Source organism: Psammomys obesus, unplaced genomic scaffold, assembly GCF_907164565.1.
Source record: "Psammomys obesus unplaced genomic scaffold, mPsaObe1.curated_primary_1811, whole genome shotgun sequence".
NCBI lineage: Eukaryota > Metazoa > Chordata > Mammalia > Rodentia > Muridae > Psammomys > Psammomys obesus.
The window spans coordinates 42,027,227-42,053,730 of NW_026585644.1; the positions used below are offsets into that span (position 1 = coordinate 42,027,227).

Below are 26,504 nucleotides of genomic sequence, written 5' to 3' on the forward strand. Positions count from 1 at the left end.
TCTATCCTGTGCTCCACTTGACACTATCCACAGTTTCCATTCCTCCACTGTCTGTTCTGGCAGATCTGTCCTTCCTTTTCTACTGCCCTCAAGGTGACAGAGACCACCCCCCAGCGTCCCAGGATCATGTCCACACCTGATACTCAGAAAGCATGATCATGTCATTTTTTAAATTTTATTCATCTCATTTTTTTCTGGTAGGGTCTCACTATGTACCCCCGGGGCTGGCCTGGAACTCTCTATGTGGACCTTAAACTGAGATCCACCTTCCTCTGCCTCCATGTGCTGGAATTAAAGGTGTGCATCACCAAGCCCAGTGTCTTTTTAGTATCTTCCTACTTCCTGCTTTATGGAGCTTGGAATTCTTTCCAGCCGAGGTTCTCAACTGGAAGCTACATTCTGTAGAGCCCTAATGTTATAGCCTGTCTACCCTCACTGTACATTAACAAAGCCATGCATGCTTTTGATTGTCAACAAGAAGATTTATCTCCTGACTAAACACGGCTCCTCAGCCAATGCTTCCACACCATCATAAAACTCACCTTTCAGTATATAGTCGGTTAACAAGCTGGGAACTTTCTCACTGTCCTCCTTCATGGCACGCAGAACTGCAAAACCAGAAAAAAAAACAATGGTAATAAATTAGGGTTCACATAAAAAATTACGTTTCATTTCAAAGTTGTAGTTTTCATACAAATGACTGATATAACTGACTCACACAAATTACAGACTCTTTTCTGGAAAAGGGAATACAGTGACGGTTTGGTGGGGAAGTGGTGATCGTTTCCCTGGTTTAACATTCCCAAGCACTGGAGGCAGGAAAGAGCCAACTGGGCTGTTTATGGAGTATCTGCTTTGTTCTGGTGGATGCTGGGAAGTGAACAATGGTATTGTGTGCACTCTGATGAGCCCTGTACCCTCAGAGGTCCTCAGCACTGGAGGACCTCCTGGAGAAAGAGAAGATTTAGCTGTACTCTCTCACTAGTCAGATTTAGTGAAAACATTTAAAGATCAAATGAAGAAAGGCAAGCTCCCAGCATCTGCTACGCTCTGAACACTTCTTCCAGGAAGAAGATGAAGAGTCATCTCCTAAGGGAAGCTTTGCCTCCTCTGTGTGTGTGTGTGTGTGTGTGTGTGTGTGTGTGTGTGTATTTGTGTAGGAATATAATCACACATGCATATGATTATATTGCTGGGATCAAACCCAGGGCTTCACGTATGATCAAGTATGTTACCACTGAGGTAAAACCTGCCTGCCAGCCTAATGGTTTTATGTTCTTGGTGAAGACCAAAATTGAAACAGCAGCCACTCAGCATCAGGCTTTAGGTCTTGGATTTTAATCTGCATCACCTAGGTAGAGACAAATTCACTATTTTACTTTGTAGTTAATGTTTTCCATGGATATAAGAAGAGACTGCACAGTGTGACTGTCCAGTCAGCCCTCTGGGGTTTTTAATCCTGGCCCCACCACCTCTCTAACTAATAGAAAGGCACCTTACCACACTGTGTACTAAGTTCCTCATCTGTAAGCAAGGGTGATAATTAGGTCTACCTCAGAGGCTTGTTAATCGCTTAATCAGCTCCTCACTGCTTACAGAGGACATAGAGAAACTACTGTTAACTGTAAGGAGCACAACTAACACAACTCTCATGACTGCTATCATCATCACACCCATGACTCCCCTTCCCACAGCTCTTATGAGGGAGGCCACAGATCCATAAACAGCTTTTCTTCTGTGGTGGCAGCAGAGGCCCTGGTGTACCCGGATGTCTTCTTGAGAGAAATGCTTTTCCATTTCCATCATCACAGCATCATCAGGGCTGTCTTAGAGTAGACATTATTCTGCCTCCCAGAGATGCCTGGAGATTCCAAAGTGTCCATCTAGGAAAACATCATCTAAGAACATCCTAGATACGGAAGTGCAGTACCTGTCTCACCCCTGGTCTCAGGCTCTCGAGCTCAATAGTTTCTGTTTTCTAAGGAGTATTTATGCTCCTTGTTTAGACAACTGTTAGACTCAGCATTTCCGCTTTCAGGCTTCAAACCCCCACCCCCCTTTTTTTAACTTCTTTATAAAATCCCATTCCAGGAGGCTGTGTCATTCAGAGTGGAGTTGCCCAGGAATCAAGAGACTCGGCCCTGTAATTAGCCATCTTATATGATCTTGGACACTCAGAAATTTGCAAGCTCTCGCTGAAAATGAGAGGGCTAGCCACCCAGCTGAGCTCCAGCTTCTTTATCTCAGACTGAGTGGCATCACTTAATTTATCTATCTCTAAATATGAGACTTTTATGTACCGTTCACCATGAAAAAGAGTGAACAAGCAAGGTCAGCAGGCAGCTGGTGGCTGAGAGGAAGCTGCTTGTCCCCGGTGTCACCGTGGGTCTCCACCCGCTATACATCGTTATTCCCTCCTAATAAGCAACTATACAAGTTACAATGAGAAGTAATCTGGTTAACAAATCTAATCCTTCATATTGTGTTTGCTTGTCTGTTGATTTGAGACAGGGTCTCACTCTGTAGCCCAGGATGGTTAAGTCTCATAATCTCATGACAATCCTCCTGCCTCAGCCTCCTCAAGTGCTGGCGTATATACATGAGCCACAGGGTGCTTAATCTCTTTACTTTGTTTTTGGTGTTGTTGTTATGAAATTTGGATACCTAGTTGGTTGGTTAGTTAGTTAGTTAGTTAGTTGGTTAGCTTGTTAGTTAATATAGGGGTTTCTGCCTACATGTCTGTTTCTTTATCATGTGTATGTCTGGCACCTGTGGAGGTCTGACAAGGGCATTGGATCCCCTAAAACTACAGTTACAGACAGCTGTGAGCTGCCATGTGGGTACTAGAAACTGAACCTGGTTCTCTGGAAAAGCAGGCAATGCTCTTAACTAAGCCACCTCTTCAGCCCAAGCCAAGCCAACTGTGATTTGCCCCAAATCACACATGACTTATTTGCTGCAGGCTAAATTAAGAAAATATTTTTATCATAATTTTCCATTGCTACCAAGGGAGAAAAAGTGACTTCCAAGAATATCTCTGAAATTAAGAAGAAAGTGACCAGGCTTCTGTGGCTCTACATGACTACTCAATACTACATGTATTTATGAATTTCACAAAACATAAACACAGATGGAGTATTCTGTCTGCTTTATGCATTAACGTATCTAAAGTGCTTAGAAAATAGCCTAGCATACAGCAGACCTTAGCAATGTTTACAGAATAAACACATGTTCTTAAAGTTTCACTTATGATTATGACCTTCCTCTAACTACAGCTCTGGTTTTCTGCTCACAAGAAGGTGGGCATTTACCCTAAATCTCTTTATTCTTCTATTCAGTCACTAAGTCATATAACACCCACAAAGCATTTTATTCGGTGGCAAACAGACATGCATAATGGCAGAGGTTCAACTTACATGTTTTCTAAAATAAAAAAAATAAAAAAAAAAAACTTTAGCTCATAAATATTTCAGAAATTAAGAGAAAATTTCAAGGAACACTGGAGTCAGCACTACATTTGATATTATAGTTATTTATTTCACTGTCCTAAGAATAAAGGATGGCATCCGTCATTTACCAGCCTACACTGACAACATAAACAAAAATAAAATTCAGAAATAAAACCAACAGTTTAGGAATCAGCAAATGTCCAACAAGAAACAGTTCAGATTTGTCTTTGCTCACTTTTTGTTAGTATTTGAAGATCCTCAACCGAAGGTGGGCCATTCTTTTTCTCGTAGGGGATGACTGTTGTCAAATACTGCCAAGTTAAAAGGAAAAGAAAAAAAATTGTTTAGGCCTGAATGAATTCACCTTCAAAGCAATGCAATTCCTGGAAGGCCAGTTTGTAACATGAGGAGGGGCCGGTTTGGAGATGGACACACGGACATTAGGCAGCGGTACCCCTCCCCCACCTCCAGTATAACTCTTTCCACCAAGACTCATTTTGCTCCCCAACTCTACCAACTGTAAGTCTCATTCACCAAAAGGAACCACCTTCCCATGACTCTGTCACTCAGCATTTTACAAAACAAGGTGTGAGGACAGCTGACTCAATGTGCTCACTTTTAAAGTGGAGTCTCAGCTAGACGCTCCGGCAGGTTTTTCAAGCCAGTTTCAAAACAGTAACTAAACTAACAGCACAGCTTTAACAATGCTATACAAATAATAATTTTTGGCAATCGAATCGTTCCCTGTCAAACCATTGTTATTCTGATTGAAAACAACAGTCAACATGAGTAACATGACGTTTCAGAACACAAACCAATTCCTTCTAGTCACTAAAAACGAACTCACTTCCCCAAACAACTACTGAAACATATCATTAATATCTTAAGTGACTGCATAAGTATATATAAAATGATTTTAGATATCAGAGATAAGAAAAGTGAGAACGGCCTAAAAGGTAAATGAATATCAAAAATAAACTCTGATTTTGTGACAAATTATCCATCTAGTTCACTCCCTCTAAGGCTCATGATTATCACACTTGCCCCCACCCCAAAAAAAGAAAAGAAAATGTCAACAAATTATGTTCTAGAAACAACTGTCTACAATCTTCTATTCTGTAGTTCAGGGCAGTTTACAAAAACGCACAGAGAGAGTTAGTGTGTCATGTCGTGTCGTGTCGTGTCCTGTCCTTGAGCTTCTTCAGGCCTATCCTGCATTCACTCTCAATCCCAGCTCTATCCCTAGTCCCCACAGACTGTGTGATTCTATGAATAACTGAAAAATGAAAATAAAGAAGTTGTTAAACAAACAATAATTGGGCCTCAGGTCCAGACAACCCTAAAAATGAACTATTCAACTTCTTTTAAATAGCAGTACTCCAGGGCCTTTCTAGACTAGACTTCTTTAGGTAAGACTCAAGTGTACAGCCAAGTATGTCTCTCTATAAAAATGCCCATAAACGCCAAGAATCTGCCTGAGCTTTCACTTCTGGCATGTGTCAAGCAATGTGAAGAAGTATCAGGAACCTAGGCATTGGCCTGTAGGCCCACCTCCTCGAGAGTCAGGTCAGTGTGTAGGCTACTTTTCATCTTGAAGCTTGAGGGAGGCAAGCGGCACAGAACAAAAACTAGAATTCAGCCATCCCCACAGAACCTCTCCATCAGCTGTGAATGTCAGTGCAAACCTGCCCACTTTAATACCAATTCTACCCCCTCTAAGTCATACACGAAAACCTAAACCTGAAGAATCTCTAGGCATTTGGTTCTTTTGATAAACTACCTACAAGTTATACTGGCACACCTTCTTAAACATCTAAGACCTGGCCTACAAGAGTGTCTTATTCAAATAGATTTTTCAAATAGTGAAAGATAATTTCAAACATATTCACCAATACATACATTTCCCATGTTTGTGACCCTTCTCTGAATTATGCAAAAGTGTAAATACAAACCAAGTTGCTACCCATCTGACTGTAGAGTCTCACGATGTATAATTCCGTATACATGATGTCCTATTCCTCACTTGGCTGACAACTGAGCTGGCTCACTATACAATCTGTCCAATTTCAGAGAAAAGACGTAAAACCTACTCTCTGGTTTTTGTTTTTGTTTTTTTGTTTTTTGTTTTTTTTGTTTTTTTTTTTTAACCTAACACTCTAATCTCAAAGATACCAACTTCTGGCCACATTTGCCTTAAAATGAATCTTCTTTTCCAAATTTTTAGAAGTAAATTATCATGTCCCAGTTCAGGTGTTTTCAGTCATGCAGGCCATTGTGTCAGGATATTACTATCTATTTGTTAAAGATGGGCATGAGAAACGGGCCCTGAAACCTGCTTAAGAATACAATTAGTCTGTTGTCCAATTTAAATGCTTTTCCTTTTTCCCAAAGGAACGTTCCATTCATTACCAGGATAGAACGAACCTGCCTGTGTCTCCTTTAAGCTATGGTCTTACTAAATTAGTAAAAGTGCCAGCTTTCAGGGCCCTCACACAGAAAAGGAACAAGCATCAGATGAGGAAAGTAAGAATAACGGAGCACCTGTTTCTCTCCACCTGAGTTTCCAAAGGTGTGACGGAGGCCATTCTGAATGACATTTGAGATCCCTTCCATGCTGAAGCGCTAACGGCAGCAGTGTATGGCCCAGGAAGAGGAGGACAGAGAAAGAAGTTCAGATACTATTAGTAGAATGTTCCATGATGACTTTCTGTGGCCAACAGACAAGCAGTTAGAAATGCCACAATTACTCATTCTTATAAAGCATACAAAATCATGCTGTTTAGAAACCTTTCACTTCCATTCCAGTGTGAGTCCAAAAACAACTGTTTACAGAGAGGTCTTTCATGATGTAACTAAGACATTTGTTCACATTGTTTGAAATGTGAGCTGTATGCATACTTTATTAAAAAATTAGCCACAGGATTTTTAAGATACCTTTTATCTAAAACTTGAAAACCTACTCCTTAGCAATTTGCTGTTCTGAGCTGAAGTTTTCATCTTTCCCCCTTCCCACTCACTCTCCCGGCACCTGCCACTGCCTTGCTGCCGAAAATGTGATAGGATGATGGCATATGTTTCCTGGAAAGCAGACTGGGTCTCACCTTATCAGTGGGGACCCCCAAAACTTATCCACTCTGCTTCTGGAAAACAATTTCAGATTATTTCTCCCAGCAACCTCTAAGATGTCCCAGAATTCACTGCACTTAGTGAGATTTTCTTTTCCCTTTCAGTGACTTATCTTGCTTTGCACCCAGCCTGCAGTCAGCCCATTGGCACCTATCTAACCCTGACTCAAAGGCAGTCACAAGATTCTTCCAGCATGACTAAGCAAAGGAAAAGCTCCTGAGAAGGAAGTTGTAGTCTGATTCACCTCACCGGATGTGCTTTTCCCTGGAATTTTAGGGGGAAAGTTGAGCCAGTAAACACACTGAAGGAGTAAACTAAAGATATTTCCAGGTCTCAAGGGAAGCACAGACGTGGTCTCTGCTCTCATACAATGTATGATTGGTCCAAGTGATCTCAAAGCATGGCCGAAGCACAATCTAAGAGACCCCTGCTATTCTCCTAGAGGTCAAACTTATCTTAATATTACTAAGATATGACCAGTCTTATCTTTCAGATTACTGTCATATATTCATCATATATAGCATTGTTTCATATAATTTGTTTCAAGTATACCATGTACTTTGGCCACACACACCACTCCAATTCATGCAATCTATCACAACTCACAGTGTAATATTCCAAAGGACAGACTAAATACAGAAGCAGAGCTGAGACTCATGTCCTTCAGTTATGCAGCACATCAAGACTGACAAAAACAAACAAACACTAGTGACATTTTTCTAACCAAAACCTTAAAGTTATATTCTATGAAAACTTACCATTTATATAAGAATTAATCATTTAACCTTGATACTTTGAATGAATTAATCTTTTATTAGTTTTAATTTTTAATACGATAAATATTGATCCATTCAATATGTATAAGGACCCTCTGAGGCTCCTAATAAATGCCAAAAGTGTAAAGAAATCCTGATTAGCAAAGAGCTGAGAAATACAAAAAGATTACCCCTCAAGGCAGCAGACTATGTGCCTAGGATCCAGCTACTCTAGGCAACGGCACTACTGAAATTCTGAGCCCACCCACACTTGTCTTGTGGGAGTTGTTCAGCATGCCTCTCCTCCATCATCCTCCTGCCCCACCCTTTCCACAACCAGATCCACTCACAGTTTTATGTTGGCCAGAATCAATTACTTGGTCGAGATACTTCCATGGCTCCTCACTCTGCTGAAAATATAACTATTACTTTTGATGGAAGAGACTGTACAAGACCTACAAGTAACTATTTTTGTGGATTCCTCATACACCACTATTTTATAATTTGGTCCCTTTCTGTAAAACAAAGAGATGACATCACAGGCTCCAGAATCAGCAATAAAGATCTGTAAGTAAACAAGCCAGCTCACTGTTTAAGCATTCTACCAAACACAACCCTTGGAAAGACAAGAGAAATAATGCCTGATTTTAGCCTGTGTTACCTGGCTCCATTATCTACAGAAATGTTAAAGCTAGATGTGAACTCACAAAACCTCAAACTGGACAAAGAAGTCAGAACTCATTAAAAACTGTAATTTGGAAATTACAGTCCAAATTCATTAGCTTAATTTTCCCAGTCAAAAACTAATTAGGATCACTGAAAGAAAAAACAAAAAGGAACAAAAAGAAAATCCATGTGCATGTATAAGATACACATGCAGTCTCGGTTTTCCTTCTTACACAGATGTGGACACCCCTGGACTAGCTCAACTACAAGAAACGTGGCTGTTTGTGAGGGATGATGCTCATCTCATCGAAACTCTAGCCTGGTAGAAAGTAGTTAAAATGCAACCCCAGGAAAACAAAGCAGGCTGGAAAACACAAAACCATCTTCTGATGCCAGCAGAGGAAGCTGAAGTTCAAGTTTCTCAGCAGGATGGCTGCTGTGCTGCTGTGCCTGGGCCGGTAGCCATAGCCCAGGGCCCCCCCCTGCCCTTGGGCACTCCCCAACCACAGCCAAGCCACAGAAGCAATGTGGCTGATGGAAAGACTCTACCGCACCTTGCACCAATGCAAAAAAAAAAAAATCATCTAAATAGAGAAACAAGATACTAGGGATGTAGGTGTGCATGCATGCACTCTTGTGTGTGTGTGTGTGTGTGTGTGTGTGTGTGTGTGTGTGTGTGTGTAAGAGAGAGAGAAGGGGAGAGGAAGGAAGGGAGAGAGAGAGAACACAACACAGAAACTAACAGATCCAGCTAAAACTAAGTGTTCCAGCTCCTATGAACACCAACCTCCCTGGAAACCTCCCCTTCACTCACTCCCAGCCTCGTTTCTACTGGTTTCTCAGTGACGAAACCCTCAACATACCTTCCCCACAGAGTCATCTTCCCTGACATTCCAGTCCTACACACTTCAGATCGCTCTGAAACTACCATGAATCCCTGCTCCCTGGCTCTTTTCTGGATTCTTAATACCACAATCTCAAGTAGCCAACTCTCTCTGCCTAGTGTTCTTCAAGATTCCAAACCTACTTTGTCCCATGTACCATCTCTAGACACTTTTCACCTCTTTACTTCAGTTTTTCAACTATCACACTCACACTCTGTGTGTGTGTGTGTGTGTGTGTATGTCTGTGTGTCTTGTGTGTCTGTGTGTAAGAAAGGGTCTTGCTACATTATCCAGACTAGCCTCACTCTCCTAGGTTCAAGCCATTTTCCTCCTAATTAAGTCTCTGAGAGACTGGGACAACAGGCACATGCCAAAAAGCTACTATGCCCAGCCATTCAAGAAATTTTTAATATGAGATACAGAATACAATATCTGAAGAGAGAACTACAACAGGGGTGGAAGCAGAAAGACACTGATTAAGTTAACTTCATAAATTCAGCTGAAACACAGTCAGCTCAGATAAGCCTTCATGTCCCTAAAAGTACAGCCTTGTCCTCAGCATATGAGGACCTAATGGACTGGCCTGAGCCACAGGACGCTACAGCAGTGGTTCTCAAACTTCCTAATGCTATGGCCCTTTAATACAGTTCCTCATGGTATATGACCCCCAACCATAAAATTATTTTCATTGCTACTTCATAACTGTACCTGTAATTTTGCTGTTATGGATTGTAAATATCTTATATGCAAATGGTCTTAGGAGACCCCTGTAAAAGGGTTGTTCAACTCCCAAGAAGGTCACGTCCCACAGGTTAAGAACCACCGCTCTGCAGCAATCCCTACTCATGCTAATAAAATATGTACAGATTTTCACATGCACCCAGGAGTCATATGCTAGTCAAAAGTATCTGGAGTCAGAAAAAGAAAAATTAATGTCACCTTGGGCAGCAAAAAAAATCAGACTCAGAATCAGAGATCTGGTCTCGCCCGGCTCTGCCACAGTGTGGTTTGAGCACTGTTACTCAACTACTGAGATCTCAATCTTCACCATGAAGGACATGTTCAGAGAGACAATGTGAAGGGCTCTTGATTTAAATGCTCTGTGAATATACAAATTACTGCAACCAAAAGATACATCATTCTTTAGGAAAGCAAATCAATCCAAAGCCTCACACTCATACCACAGACACATAAACACACACCGACCATTAGACGACCAAAGTGTCACATGAGGCCGTAACTGATCCAGAACGACAGCGCACAGCAGATGGTACGGTAAGGGACTACGCCCATGGCTTTGTTTCCCATGATTTTTTATGAGGAAATTAGTATGTTCTCAAGAGAGACACTGGGTCTCCTGTATCTCTCCATCACAGTAATGTTCATAGGAGCTAGGTCATAGGAAGGGCTTGTGAATTTACCTGCTATACTCCAGGTATGACACCCCTAACACCAGAAGCCAAGAGCCTCTGAGCCTGGAATTTTTTCACCGTATAAGGCCACTGTTTCTTAGAAGGGAGAAAGGAAAATGACCCAAAATGAAAAAGCCATCTAAGTGTGAACAGAAAATGATGGTATGACAGGACACAAAATTATTGATCAAAGAAGTGAAGTATGGAGTTCTGAAAATTTCCATGAAGGAATCTAGTCTAGGAAATCAACACAAGATTAACAAAGTCATACAAAATAATTGTAATGGCATGATTTCTAAAATGGTGCAGCAACTAAGAACTAAACACTCAGGCTAATAAGGAGAAGCAGCAGATCAGTGTGCCAGAGAGTAGAATAAAACAGCAAGAGAAGCCAGCCGGAGTAGGAAGAACTCGGGAAAGAGCTCCACAAAGGGCAGATTCTGCCTCGCAACTGCTCCATCATTTAAAAAACCAAAAAACAAAACACATTTCTGGAAAGTAAAATGAATTTTAGAAAAGACAAATTAAATTGACTTTTTAACACTGTCATGTCACCGACAAATGCTACACTTACAACCTGGACAACAGATGCAGTGTTAGTAGGCGGGTATGGTGCTCAACTGGACCAGAGGTAAGAATTCCTTCTACATCTAAATCTCATAAGAAAAAGGGAGAAAGTGGGGAGAGAGCGCAAGGGGCATTTCTTTGCTCACCATTTCTCAAGGTGAGGGACCACAGTCAGGGCACTGGCCACTAAGTCTCTAGGCCATGAATATTCAACAACAGATGCTGGAGATTTGTTACATTTTGAGTGTCAGAAGCCAGTCTTCTCTCCATCCAACCTACCATTCCCACTTATTTAGCAGGAAATGCAAATGGCCCAAAGCAAAAGTGAAACAATGGGGAAAGTCCTCGTTTAGGTTATCTCCCATTGCATTTTTAAGAAGGAGTTAATAGTCCAATCAGATGCCCTGCTTAGAATGGAATGTTCTACATGAGCCTATACATAAGCAGGAAGGTGATTAAGCCTTACAGTATTTGCCCCATTGTTGCTAATGCTACAGACAAATACCAAAGTCATGTAGCAAGGTTAGGGGAAGGAAGGGGTTATTCCACATAGAACACAGTATTCTTGGAATATTCAGTTGCCTTTGACCATTTCCCTTTTTGTCGAGAGTATGAATTCAGAGTCTCAAAACCATCCATTCTCTGGAAACTTTTTCAGACAAAACCAGGAGTAACACAGTGTAACTAAGAGGCCACAGCTCTGACCTGCCTCAAAGGAAGGTCAAAGGAAGGAAGCCCAAGCCATTCCTGGCTCTTCCCTCTAGAGATCTCTGCACCTCTAGAGAATTCTCCACCCCCTCTAGATAATGCTGCACTTCCTTTCTCCATGCATGCTACTTCTTGAGTTATGGCCTCTGTAGACCTAATATTTGCTTATTAAAGACACAGCAATAGGAATATTGTTAATATGCATTCTGGGGCTGTTGTGCAGTTTAAAATGAAGTAATTCATGGAAAGAATTCAGCAAGGATCTTAGAAAACATCAAAATAATCTGGACTCTATTCATTTAAAGGAGGGGGTTTAGAATAACACTTAGTCATCACTCCCAAAAGAAATCATGATATCCTTCTACATTTGTCCAGAACAGCAGAAACTGCATCAAGTTGTTCAAATATAAATAAGATGACAACTGAGAAACACTGGCCTCCTGATTGCAGGCCATAGTCAAAAGGACTGGAGACCACAGGAAGAAATGACCTATAGTGAAATCTAGAAATCAGCTAAAGCTGTGAAGGTCTTTCTAATCAATAAAGAGAATTTGGAAACTTCCTACAAACTCAAAAGCAGTAAGACACAGCACATTGTTGGAGTTTGTTACTTTCTATAATTCCCAGTATCAACTCTTTCTACGCAGGCATTTTACCTGCTCAACTAATTTCACAAACAACAACAACAAACAAGATCCAACACAAGTAAAAGCAAAACTAAGAAGGTCAGAAGACTCGTGTTGTTTCTGTTTCTGCCTGAGTGTCTGCTTTATGCCTCATCTGAACCGATTCATACAAGACTCTAGCTAGATAACTTACAGTATCAAAGCTGTGTCAGAAAAGAGGTTAAAAAATTTATTTTTATTTATGAAAATAGCTTTTCACCTATTTTTTTTTTACTTATTTTCATTTGCCTTTCCTCTATTAATATTCTTTTACTCTGGAATTCAAAAGGTGAGATAGGGCTGGACAGAGGGCTCCGTGGTTAAAAGCACTGGCTGTTCTTCCAGAGGACCTGAGTTCAAACGCAAAGACCCACATGGTGGCTCACAACCTTCTATAACTCAAATTCCAGTGGCCATGACACCCTCTCCTGACCTCTGTGGGCACCAGACACTGAAGTCATGCAGAAATATACATGTAAGCAAAAATATACATAAAATAAAAGGAGGAGGAGGTAAAACATAATTACTATTTCCCACAAATCACATTCAACTGGATAGTTTTGACCGTTCTCACCTACTGATTTATTGAATAGTAGCTTTAGTTTTTAGTAAAGCAAAGTTCTTAAAATTAAGAAAAAAAAAACATTAGAAAGGTATTAAGAACGAATGAAAAGCAATAGTATAAAAATAGCAAAGGAAAAATGTTCAGTTATCAGACACTACTTAAGCTGTAAAAGTAGGGCTGAATGTACACACTTTTAATCCCAGCATATGAGAAGCAGAGAGAGGCAGGAGGATCTCGGTGAGTTGGAGGCCAGCCTGGTCTATAGAGAGCTCCAGAGACATGCATTCTTAGATCCTGTCTCTAAAAACAAGCAAACAAATAAACAAAGATGTAAAGTGAGACCTTTTTCTGCTACTTTAAAAAAGTATCGAATAATTTTTTATAATTCTCAATATCAACTTTTTCTATAAAGTCAAATAATTTCAATGTGAATTGTAAAAATTTTAAAAGAATTCCACCAAAATTTCTTCTCAAAAACCCTTATATCTGAGTTTGAAAATATAAATTATTCCAGAGCAGATAAATACTTGCAATGGTTTTGAATATTAAACGCCTATTTGTAAGTTCACTTTCAGAAAGCTGTGACACCAATGTTTTCTAAATTAGAAATTAAGTGGAATAATGTAATACTTTGTATATGAAGATCCTTTCAAGATATTTATGTAAACTAAGTTATTTGGAAAGTAAAGAGTAAAATAATTAATCTCGGCACTTTTGTAAATTATTTGCTGATTAACAAGAATGCATATCTTTGGTTAACTGTCCTCTAAGTTCCCCTCTCCCTGCCTGCAGATTAGTGCGGCTCTGAGACTTCATCAGAGAAGCTTCTTTGTGGGACGGAGAGCAGTAAAAGCAGAAACTCACAACTGGCAAAGTACAGAAGGTGTCAGTACAGTGTGTCAGTACAGTGCTCAGCCACAATTGAGACATATGACACCAACCCGAGCCTCGGGACCATTATGGAATAGGAAATGTAAAAATTGTAAGAGTCAGAGGTCAGGGAAGACCACAGATCTGCACAAGACAAAGCCAGTCATCGTTCTACTGAGAAGGAGGGTAGGGCTCAGAAGGCCCCATCCCTAATGAAAAAACTATTAATAGCTGATGGCTTCAGGGAGAGATCAGGGGGTTTTTTGTTTGGTTGGTTGGTTTTTTAAGATTCTATAAGGTCCTGGTAAGTGGACCCACACCCAAAAGTATATGGACACTACAAATTAGAACATAAAAAAGGGGGGATGACAATTGGGAGAGGGTACAAAGGTAATAACAGATAGGAAATAAGCTAGCAGGGGGAATGCTGGGTGAATATGAACAAACTACATGTATAAAATTCTCAAAGAATTAATAAAAATACTATGTTTTTAAAAGCTTCACAGAGTCAAGCACGGACTCCTGATTTCTTACTAATGTAGAAATATTACTTCACTACACAATACTACCTTTCTGAAAATAAGTATGTTCAATATATAAAATACTTCATAGTTTCATTTTATCAAAATAATAATTATTATACATCCAAGTTTTCCCTATGCCACAATAGCCTTTCATGTTGCTAATACTAATTTTGGGAGATATTCTTTGCAATAAAGGAAAGTACAGAGCTGGGAGTACTGCTTAGCTGTACAGGCCTTGCCTGGTACGTGTGAAGCCCTAGGCTCAATCTCAAGGAAGCAAGAAAAAAGAGAAGGAAGAAGGGGAGGGAAGGGATGAGGGAGGGAATAAGGAATAATAAGAGGCGGGGGGGAAGAGAAAAAGGAAAAAGGGGAATGCTATCAATTATCAACAAACTTGTTGAAAATGTGCTAATATTTGCATTTGAGGATGCAAGGCAAATTTATCCTTTCATGGAGAATTGTTTAAAAAGAAGAGAATCAGTCAGCACCTTCTCCACTTATTTTCTGTTATGATGTGGAAAAACACTGTGCCCAGGGAGCATCCAACATGTTTATCCCTTTTATTTAACTCCCAAACTAGAGACAACTAGTCTACCTGCCAGGTCCCTTTCTTAGCTTCTAACTCAGACATACAGAGAACTAAAGCGTATTGTTGGGCCAGGAGCTTGTGAGGCTTGAAGATGGATTGGTCAACGTATGGTCATCTTGTAGGCTAAACTCTGGCTACTGAAGAAGTGCAAACAAACCCTTAGAACATGGCAACATTTTATATGAATTACATGCTTTTCTTTTTGTCTATTCAAACCCAAATTGAGTTTCTATTTCCCCTCTAGTTTTTAAAAAAGATTTAATTTTATTTTATGTGTATGAGTATTTTGTCTGCATGTATGTATATGCACTACATGTGCAGAATGGCCTTTGCGGCCAAAGAGGTCATTAGAGCCCATAAAATGAGAGGTAGAGATGGTTGTGAACCAACTGATAAGGGTACTGGAAATGATCCAGATCCTCTAAAAGAATAAATGTTCTTAACTACTGAGCCCTCTTTCTTCAGTCCTTCCCGAATATTGAGTATACTCAATTTAAATCCAGAGCTGGCAAGCTGTTTCTGTAAAAAGGACAGATAGCTAAGTATTCAGGGCTTTGCTGGCCACAGAGCCTCCACTGTAACTCCATAGTATGAAAGCCGTCACAGGTGCTATGTAAATGAATGGAGATATGGCTGTGTTCCAACAAAATCTTTATTTATAAAATAAACAAAAGATGGATTTGGCCCTGAGGCAGTAGCAATTTGCTTTGCTTCCTTAGCAAATGCTCGGTTTTAAAATTCTATATTAAAGAAAGGAATAAATGGTCCTTGGTACTTTTATTTTTCCAAACAAAAGCCAAAGTTTCAAGTAGATATGTCAGAAAAACCCTTTTAGGCTGAGAAATAGGATTAATTAAAATAACTTCCGGGTGATTTAATAATGACTATCTAAATGAAAACAAATTTCTCTTACCTTAATGTCAGCTTTGCTCAAGATTAAATGGAAAACTATCACTGGGGATACTTTTGCAAGGCAAGAGACAAACTAAATTGGCCATTAGTCATAATAAGAGGTGCATCACTGAAACAAAGCAATGCCTCTGCGGAAGAAAACACATCCAAGAAGAGCTTCTCCCACTGAGCTCTACCCACCTCGTCTTTAAGCAGTCATCTTCCTAAACCTCAAAAGCAGTTACGTAGGATAATATTCTTTATACAATCGAGTTTCCTGTTTTCTCTAGAACTTGTAAGTCACCACTCGCTAATATCTTAAACATCATTGGAGTAGACTTTCCAAGTTATACCAGTTAATACACATTTTGATGTGCTGAAAATAAGACTCTAAACTCTCTAGAAAAGTCGATATGATTTAGGCCAAATAGAAAAGATGTCTAAAAAAATTCTTATCTTTGCAGCCAAAGAATTAGAATAAGGTATTCCCACATATCCTGTGAATCAAAGTCATGATTCTCAAAAGTTATGTCCTTTTCCATCCACAGAATTACAGAGGCAAGTAAACAACGGTATCTTTCAAACTTGAGATAATTCTGTATGTTTAGGAGTGTCTGAATTAAAACATATCCTAGTATATTTCAACTTGTTTTTGCACCCAAGGGAAATGCCTCTAAAAGTTAATGATCTGTAAAAATGTCTGATATTAACAGGAATCTGCTTCCCCCCCACACCAAAAAAAAAAAAAAAAATCCTGGGGGAATAATAGTAATTCAAATCCAGAATCCAAACCTTCTGGGGGTCTGTCTGCATCCACCAGAGATGGGTGAGACACTGATAAACTGCAAATGAGCCTTCAGGAGCCCTCACTGTGTATGACACAGAGATTAGAGCCAACAACTGCACAAAATGGTACTACAGAAGATGAAGAATTTGTACCTCACAAATAGATATAAAAACCATCTCAATTATGACTTTATAAGCAACACAGGAAGGGATACAAACAGATCAACATTTTAAAGGGCTAATCAGACCATTTGCTTCTAAGAAGTATTGGCAAATAGTCTCATATTGTTAACAATGTGAAGACCTAGCTTGTTAAAACTTCCTATTTTTGGACCTAGAAATTATATTGATTTCCATGAGTCTGTGTAAGCTACTTGCACTAATCATGGTTTGACAATATAAATGTCAGATTCCTAGAAGATATCTCTAAACGGAATGTATAATAAAAAGGTAATCATATACAATAACTAACAGTTACTCACAGTATATACTAACCTTAGACACAGTATGTCATTTAATCAGAAACTCATATCTAGAGTGGCAGGACCAGAATTCAAAGACAGTTCTTAGCCCAGGAACCTTGATTAATATGCTACTTACTTAGCCTCTGTTGATTTGTCACCTGACAAAAAGATTCAACACACAAATGTATATCTTTATCTTTAACCTCTTATTTATTCAACAGAAATGCACTAGGTACCTTATACTGGACGTAAAAATATTAAGAAAGCAAAGTTAAATTTCCCATCCTCAAGAAAATATCAAAAATGGACACACATACACACAAGACTGGTATTTCTATGCTGCTAGAAGTAATTAAAAGGAATCATACTAACCACAAGAGAGGAGGCGTCTAGTCAATTCTGTGTTGAAGGAAGAGTCACTGAGGAAGGTTCTAAGAAAGGAAGACAATGCTTGACCATGATTTTGAAGGATGAGTTTAAAACACAAACAGGAAGGGGATGGGAAAGAGACAGCTGAGAGAAGGCCCAGTGCAGGAAAGTACAGTGACATATGTAGGAGCATCCCATCACCTGGTCCTCAAGGCACTATCCTGAGAAGCAGAGGAAACACACCAGCTTCTACCACCCGCGCTGTGCTGTTCCAGGTGCCCGAAACAAGACAAGCAAGTATCAAGCCCTCCGCTGTCAAAAAAAATCACATTCCCCAGAAGACTGATTCTTCCAAACTTCCTTCCAAACTAAGAGTGGGAAAGGGGCTGAGAAGCCTCTGCCAATCCCTGACCACAGCAGAGAAGTAATCACTGCATCCACCACGGCTCAGCAGCAGCTCCACCGTCTCATTCAGCACTGTTTCTTGTCATTTATGTCCACTGCCATTGTAACTGCCATTCATTCTTTTTGTTTGGTTGGTTGTTTCTATTATTCTTCTCCCTTAGAATCTGTGCTCAATGCATAAGCCTGGTCTGATTTAGTCCCCACTGCATCTTGAATAGTGCCTGGCACAAAGAAGTTACTCTACAAACTTACCAAATGAATGCACACTATTGTACCTTACTCTATATAATATAATATTACTATTTTAAAACTTGAAACTCAAAGCAGGGTAACATTTCACTTTTATAAGATACGCACTATTTCCTTTGCTATTTAATGCAATCTCATGCCCTGATGAATATTCTAATTCTCTAGAGAGCAGACCTACCATTTCCCCCATTTGCTTTTTCTTGAGCAAATGTTTGAAACAAAACATTCCAAAGGACAACAGCTGGAGAGTTTAACCCTGATCTAGTCCCACCCAAATATGTCATCAGAGCTCATCACCTAAATCTAAGAAAACATGGTGGCAATTATGGAAATACTACTACACTAACTTTAAGTGGGTATATGTGCTCCAAAGCATTGTTGAAAACAAAAGGAAGTAATTCCACATCTAAAATGCCACGATTCTAAAGCACTGGTGGAAGGGAAAATAGTGATGTCACTGGAAAAACAGGTGACGTGCGTATGGAGGTACCAGTTTTTGCGTTGGTAAGGTTGGATGACAGCCCATTCAGTGAGTTATATGCCACAACCATATGTTATATAAAGCATCTGAGATGGTTAATCCTCTACCAATCTGTTTACCCAAATGGCCATCTCACTTTAGAGTTCTTTTCAGCCACCTATAACTATCCTCAAAATCACCAGCCTCAGGCTGACTATGTTACAGATGGAACAGTTTTTCTCTGGCATTTGAGGCTAAAATAAAGACACAGGAAACAAATGGTAGGAGTTGAGCCATGCTATTACTGTCCTGATTGAAGTTTTGACACAAATAGTAGATCAACACCAGGAAGCAACTTAATGAGTTCAAATATTATGAAAATGAAAAATAGAGTTTTATATGACTCTATTTCAAGACCAATGAAGGTTTAACTATAACCCCCTGTTGTCTTGCTAAATCCAATTCTTGGTATAAACACTATACAAAATTACACAATGGATCTATGCTAACCCTATTTATATGGGAATTACAAAGAGAAGTGTTTAAACCCCTCTAGGGATAAGTTTGTTTTTCTCAGCCAAGTGTTAACACCAATAAATAGAGGATTTGCATATAATCCCTAACAGCAGTTATGCTGAAATTAGCAACCATGCCAGGACTTACCAACTAAGCATTTCACTTAATCCCACTACCATAATAGGCAATTTTTAAAGTATATTTTTATTAAAAGACTATGTGCAGATAAAAATATTATCATTGATAATTTAAATAAATGTTCCAGGACAGTCTAGTCAAACAAATGCTTTTTTCTTCAGTGCAGTCACTAAAAATGACTAAATAAACATCCTTTCAATCAATATTGGTATTTCTAAAAACTAAATTCATCCAAATCCTTCAAAGCAAATTTAAAAGTTCTATTCCTTCCAAAATTTTACAAATGGACATCACACTAAGGAAAATGTGAATTTCTTCCTATTCTTCACCACATAGCTGATGGACTATGCGGTGAGATTATGTGTCACCCAATCATTGTTGACCAGCTGCCCAGCAACTGGATTCTCTTCGTAGGATTCCACCAGTATCTGCCAGTAAGATTTCATTCTCTGGTGAATTATTCAAGATTTAATCAACTAAAAGGACCAGTCTGTGACCAGTTTGTGTTTTATTGTGATTGACAAAAATGTTCAATTTAGAAAAATGGATCACTTTACCCAACCTTTTTACTCTAAATAAGAACCAACATTTGTTCACACATGAAGTCAGGGTGAGACTATACAAGACCTCAACTGATCACAGAAAGAATGGTAGAGAACTGACTGATAATGATGATGAAGTTTAACCAATGAAATCACTTTGGAAAATGGATCATGTAGAAAACAAAATATCTTTTTTGACGGCTTAAGGTTTTAAATATTCCAGTATGTTATCACCTGTCAGTGGTCTGCTAAATACACAACCAAGAAGCTGATATTACACCATTGCCACCCACAACCTCTGATGAGTCAGTAGGAACCTGTTTACATTTAGGTTCAGTATATTTTTCAGCTACCACAAAAGGACCCCCCTCACTTCTTACAATATAACCCCCAGAGCTAAGCACAAACAAGAAAATAAAACCATTCATGAGCATCCTGACCAACCATAACTGACAACTATTATCATTCTGATGTAATAAGGAGTGACTGCTGGCCAGTACTCTTTGCTTAAAGACACCCTTCCTTTTCCTTCTCCTCCTCCCGTTGACTCAGCCCCTGCACATTCTGGTGCTGGGGTACCCTGACAGCCCATGAGCATGCTAAGAAATACCTTCCTAACGAAGCTAAGGACAGCAGGTTCTAACCAAAAGTTCCTGTGGCACTCCAGTTAGAGGCTCAACACTCAGCACAGGTGTGGCCAGCCAGACCCACCGCTGGCCAGCTGTGCTGGGGCCACCTGTGGGCAGCATTGGGTGCCTCCTGCAACCACACTTACTGTGCCTGGCATGTGACTTCTCTCATTCCTCCCATTCTGAGAGCTGCCATTTTTGAGCTTCTTCTTCTTCTTGGCTGTCTCTTTGTGTTCTTTCTGCTTGTTCTGCACTTCAATCAGAGCAGAAATAAAGCTGTTTTCCACTTCCTTCTCAAACTCCAGTTCATCTCTCAGGGCCAGCTGCTGCACCAGCTCTTCAGAGTACTCCTTAATGGCTGTCTCGATTTCCTCCAGCAGTTCATTTAGCTCAGACACCGAAAGCCTTTTCACTTCTGTGGCCAGAAACAAAGTACAGGAGCACTAAGACACAACTGTTTCAAGGCAGCATAATGGGTGTTTTACACCAAAGAGCAAATCAAAGTCTAAGCAATTACACTGACTAGGATCTTCTCAGAAACTAAGTTCTGTGGGTAGATCTGAGCAGAGGTGAGCAGGCAAAGTCACTCAGCTGAGATGAAAACTCAACTATTTTTTATGTGTATAAATCAAGCATCCCACGAATAGTACTACAGCTAAAACTGAAATGAAGCTGGTATAAAAAAAATAAAACACAAAAGCAGGAAAGGAAGGTACAGAAAATGTCTGCTGGCGTGAAGAGGAAGCAACCGGCAGGGTTCTGGGAGAAGAGTTGGTCTGAAAGGATCAAACTAAATGTTTGTTTAATCCCATACACTCTCTCTCGTGAAGCTGGCTGAAGATGAGGAAGATGAAAGGGACAGACCACAGAAGTCACTGCAGCTCTCCCCCAGCATTCCAAAGCATGGGAAAGCTAGGGACACTGCTGAAGTCCTAATGTCTGAACCTCACAATGAGACTAGATGAGCTGAGGGAAGGATTTAGAAAGTGAAAATGAGTTTATTACATTGACTTTAATCCAATGTAACTTCTATTCTTACAGAAAGAAAAGGGAGGACAAAGATGACCTAACGAAAACCCAGGTGGAATATAGCTGTCCCCATCTGCAAGCCAAGTTCGATTTTAACACCTAGCCTACAGAGTTGTGAGAAGGTAAATTTTACTGTCTAAGCCACCAGGTCCAAGGTATTGTTTGTTATGGGAGTGCTAACTAACTAATACATACTTTCTGTATCTTATCATATATCAGGACTGGATTTTGAATTCAAAGCTCTAGCAATGCTAAGGGCTTATCTTCAGAGCTGTGGCCAAAACACAGAGGAAAAAAAAAAAAGGTTGTGTGTCAGAGAACCTTCCAAGGTTAAAAAGAAGCCATATAAAAACCAATGGTGTGAGGCAGCTCTGCCTGCAACCTCTGGTCAGGCCATAAATACAAACCCAGATCAGAGCGGGGTCTTTTCCAGCAGTGGACCAGGCATGGCAATAGTCACAGATGCATCAGCTGCCAGTCCCAGGACACTCTAATGCTGGGGAGGTTACTCATGACAACCAACCACACAGTATTTACAACTCAGGGTTGTATACAAACACAGATCCAATTCTAAAAAAATTTCACTTCCTAAAATTCTTCAAAGCTACATCAAAGACAACCATTTGTAAACATAGGCATTATTTCAATAAATACATACTATCTTGCTTTTTATGGGTTAAACTATCTCTCCCAAAAATGCATGCTAAAGTCTTAACACGCAGTACTACAAAATGCAGCAACATTTTAAATCTTTACAGAGATAGTTAAGTTAAAATGAGGTACAAGGCTGGTCCTCTGTCCATTGTGACCTATGTCTGGCAAGAAGATGAAATGTGATACAGATATGTATAGAAGAAAGGCCAGGGAAAGGATGACACCCACAGGCAAGGGAGGCGGCCTCAGGAGGAACAAACCCTTAACCTTGGACCTGAGGCCTGTCAGAACAATCAGGAAATAAATTCAGACTGTTGAAACTACTGGTCTGCAGAAAACTCTCCCAATAGGAAACTAAACCAGAACAGAGCCCTGAACCAAAGTATGTGTACAGAACTGTATGGCCAGAGGAGCCAAGGAAATGGAAACTTTCGGGGGGTGATGACATTATGTGCTGGATGTAGGCACAGACACTGATGTAAGGAGAGTCTCTTACTCTCTTCATAGCTGCTCATGCTGGACCTCTTAAGAGTCTGAATCTCCTGGGAGAGCAGAGAGAGCCGGTCTGACTGCGTGGGGGTCTCATCATCTTCGGGGTCTGGTGATTCCTGCATCATTTCTTCAATTTCTTCAATAACCTTCCAAAACATATATACTGCTGTTAATCAACTAGATTAAAGGAGAAACGCCCTGAAGGTGCCACAGCGTTCATGCCGACTACACGAGGCAAGGTGTGTTAAGTCCTTATTATGCAGGAAGCACATGGAAACATGGACACAGCTTATCAAAAGGAATTGACCATATGTCTATCACAATTCAGCAGACCCTGGCATATCTTGACATGTTTAAAAAAAATGGTGCCTTTTTTTATGACTACATCATAAAGTTATAGTTAAAAGGTAGTAAAAAAAGGGAAATATACTATATACCATATGCATGTGCTCAACATAAATATAATTTACATTAACCAAACCTTTGACATAAAACTTACAAAATGTAATATGCATAAAAAATATTCATATATAAAGCAGAAAGTTAGCTCTCCAGCAGCAAAAGAATTTCATTTATTAATTCAGTGAAAGACAAAGGAGTATTTTAAATTCCAGAAAACAGAATCAGACAGGAAAAAAACTCTAAGAAGAAGGAAGATTCCTGAAATACATGTGCATTTAAACCATGACATACTGCATATACAGTATAACTCAAGCCTTATAGTTGTGCCTTGTCTGGCTCCAGATTCTAAGAGTAAAAAAGAAAGTAGAAACTTTAAAGCAGAAAGGTACTTGATACTTTAAAGGGGGTGGGAGGCCATTTAAGCATTATGAAAAAAATTAAAAATACAATTCAATGAAGATATAAAAAAACCATGAGTATATTTGACAGTACCTACGAATCTACAAACTAACAGGTAGCCCTTCAACTGGGGAAAAGTGAGTCAATCCAGGAGTGTCTATGCTAAGCAGAAAGGAAGCCATCCCAAACAGAGATTGTCAACAGTACAGTGAGCTACTCCAGGAGGCTATAATTCTGTAAGTCTAAAAGACAGAAGCAATGTGGTATCAGGCAGATTTCTAGGGGACTGAGATTGCTCAGGGTCACACCTCTTTCTGGCTTATCATGCCTTCCACAAATAGAACTACCTTTCACCTTAGCACCACAGTTTTCCAAGCCTAGAACAACCCAACCACAAAGGTACCCAGGGAACATCAGAAGGACCTTCTTCCCACGTACTGACCTTGCCTTAACATATCTCCTTACTGACCTTCTCTTCCCTGCCTAAAAATAAAATGTGACAGAATTCGCAGCCCACGTAGCCACGGAACATTTTATTTCAGGAAGTTCTGCCGTCACACTTTGACAACACCACAGAGGTGGGAGGGGTATTCAGAAAATGACAGGGCTGACTCGACTGGTTTCAGATGAATACAGGGTTGACATTACCGCAGGGCTCCTCAGGTACAATGCTTGCTTCTTTCTCCAGAGTGTAACAGACACTTCTACTATTTGTTAAGGATCCCTACTCAGGGCTTTACAAAACCAGGCCTGGTGGGCACGGCAGCTCATGTCTTTGATTTGAGTGCTCAGGAGACAGAGGCACGTGGGTCTCTGGAGTCTGAGGCTACCTTGGTCTACAATCGGAGTTTCAGGACAGCCGGGGTATACAGTAAGATCTTGCCTCAAAACAAACAAAAATACTAACTCAAATTTAGCCCAGTTCACTGATGTTTGGATAACCTTGTAAAAAGTAGAAACTTCTAGAGTTGTTTTAAATTTTTCGTTCAAACAATAACCCTCCATTAGTAACTTGTAATAATCATATGATGCCTAACCTGGAAATTTTCCTAATCCACAAAATATTGTCTTCCTTGAATAGCATATACCTTGTTTTACCTCCCCATTGACGACTCGATGGCAAGCTAGCGTTAAGCACACCATCTAGAGGAAACGAGGCATTCTGACAGGTAAGGCTTGCTGCCACAGGAAGCACAGCTCTCGGTCCCAGGCTCTGCTTCACATCCGTACCTGGTCTGCAGTGAAGAGGGGCTCCTCGTTGACACAGGAGACGATGATCGAATGCATATCCAACTGCTCCCTCAGCTCCTCCTCATCTGAGGTATCAAAGATCAAGCCATCACTCATCTAAAAACAAAAAAGCACCCTCATTTACAATTAAGCCCTTTTGATACAAATGACAGTTCTGGGCCAAAGTGGAAAGTGCATGCAATAGTGTTATTCCTTACAAAGGAGGGGTCGGTAGGCCCCTGCACCATGCCACACAGCAAGTTACACACTTCCTCCAACAGCTGTAACAGGGCAGCAGGGCAAGCTGTAAAACGACAAGGTGCTGCATGCACCTCTACGGATGGACAGAAACAGAGCTATTTTCCCAGAGGAAGCAGCAACAAAAGCAGTATTAAAATGATGCTTGTATAGAAGAATACAATATTTATCAGCAAACTATAAGGCACTGGAGTGAATAAAAGGTAGCAACAAATTCATGGTTAACAAACTGGCATGTATTAAAATACTACAAAGCTCTCTACAGACTACTTTCTAGCATTCAAATACTCAGAGTGAAGGTAACCAACATCCTGTCCAGGAGACATATTCAGCCCTTCCAGATGCACATCCCTCCTTCCAAAAGAGGAAAGAACATCTCTAGGTTCCTAAAACACTTCTAAGCCTAACTATGCTGGAGAGCCTCCAATCACCTGAGCCCTATTTTCTACTGTGCTCTGTGCCCAGGAAGATGGCCATATGGATCAGATCAAAGGATGCCCTTGACTTATGGCTTCCAGTTGGGTTACACATCACTGACGGACACCGGGAGACTGCAAGGTGAGAAGGAAAGTGCTGGGCGTTCATCCTGCTATCTTCCTCACTGCCAGAATGCCATTTGTCAGCCCTGGCTCTGGACCAAAGGCCACAGCTCTTGTCAAACAGACTTCTCAGCTAATCTCTCCAGATTCTAGAAACTTCTCTCTCTTTTCCTTTTTATCTCAGGGCTGCTGAAGTGCTAATCGTTGTTACCATGCCTGGCGGACTGTTCATCCAGAAGCTGTGGCCATGCTGGGGACTGCTCATCCAGAAGCTGTGGCCATGCTGGGGTACTGACCACCCAGAAGCGGTAGCCATGCTGGGGTACTGCATCATACTTAGTCAGTTTCTCTTATGGCCACCCAACAGCCCCTTTAAGAATAATGAAAGTCGTATATCAATAGTAACTGCAAAAGCTACCTGGGGGCCTGAAGAGATGGCTCAGTTAGTTGTTAAGAGAACTGTCTGCTCTTCCAGAGGTCCTGAGTTCAAATCCCAGCAACCACATGGTGGCTCACAACCATCTATAATGTGCTCTTCTGGCATGCAGGTGTACATGCAGATAGAGCACTCATATACATAAAAATAAATAAATCTTTAAAAAAAAAAAAAAAGCTACCTGGGGAAACTCAACAAAGTCAAGGGATGATTGTCTAGCTAACTGGTCATGAATAATTCACCCATAGTCACATGACTATTTTGTTGGTGAACAGAACTAAAATTAGAATTCTATTCTCCAAGAACAATTAGTACAGCACAGAGTGAGGGGAAAGAAGGGGACAAGAAGGACTATGGAAGAAGAAAATGTGCCATTACATTACATAGTATTAAAATGATGTGTTAATCAATTATTATATTATGTGAAGAGCCAAGCAACTGTAATCTGAGATTTTTAAGTAAAATATAAAAACCAATAAAACCCAAATGTTCCAAAATCAGAAGCTTTTGAGAAACAACATGATGTCACCAGGGAGAAAGTGCTCATATGACTTCAGTGTGGCAGGTTATACTCAAAACACAGGTACACCAAAAGTACTCCTAAAATTGTCAGGATACAAATATATATATATAAAACAAAAATGTAATTATGTTTACACCTTGGTCCCACCTCCATCTCTTACTGTGTACCCACAAATATCCCAATTATTTTAAAAATCTAAAATCTAAAGCAAGACTTTTAGATATGGAACACTCAACCATAATATATATATAATATATTCATATATTTATAATATATATTATAAATACATTTTATATAATATATTATCTATTAT

At 40.0% G+C, this 26,504-nt stretch overlaps 1 protein-coding gene across 2 annotated transcripts in view; it reads right to left on the reverse strand.

Annotated features, from left to right (window-relative positions):
* Positions 1–26,504, reverse strand: part of Fez2 (fasciculation and elongation protein zeta 2) — a 40,380-nt gene that overhangs the window by 2,672 nt on the left and 11,204 nt on the right. Inside the window, exons 3-8 of one of the 2 annotated variants that reach the window (XM_055618429.1) lie at positions 24,436–24,552; positions 22,409–22,550; positions 20,376–20,644; positions 5,991–6,071; positions 3,685–3,760; positions 543–608 (exon numbers count right to left, since the gene is read on the reverse strand). In XM_055618429.1, coding sequence (XP_055474404.1) covers positions 543–608; positions 3,685–3,760; positions 5,991–6,071; positions 20,376–20,644; positions 22,409–22,550; positions 24,436–24,552 — 751 coding nt within the window. The remainder of the gene's footprint in view (positions 1–542; positions 609–3,684; positions 3,761–5,990; positions 6,072–20,375; positions 20,645–22,408; positions 22,551–24,435; positions 24,553–26,504) is intronic. The other variant, XM_055618436.1, reaches the window with a different exon arrangement.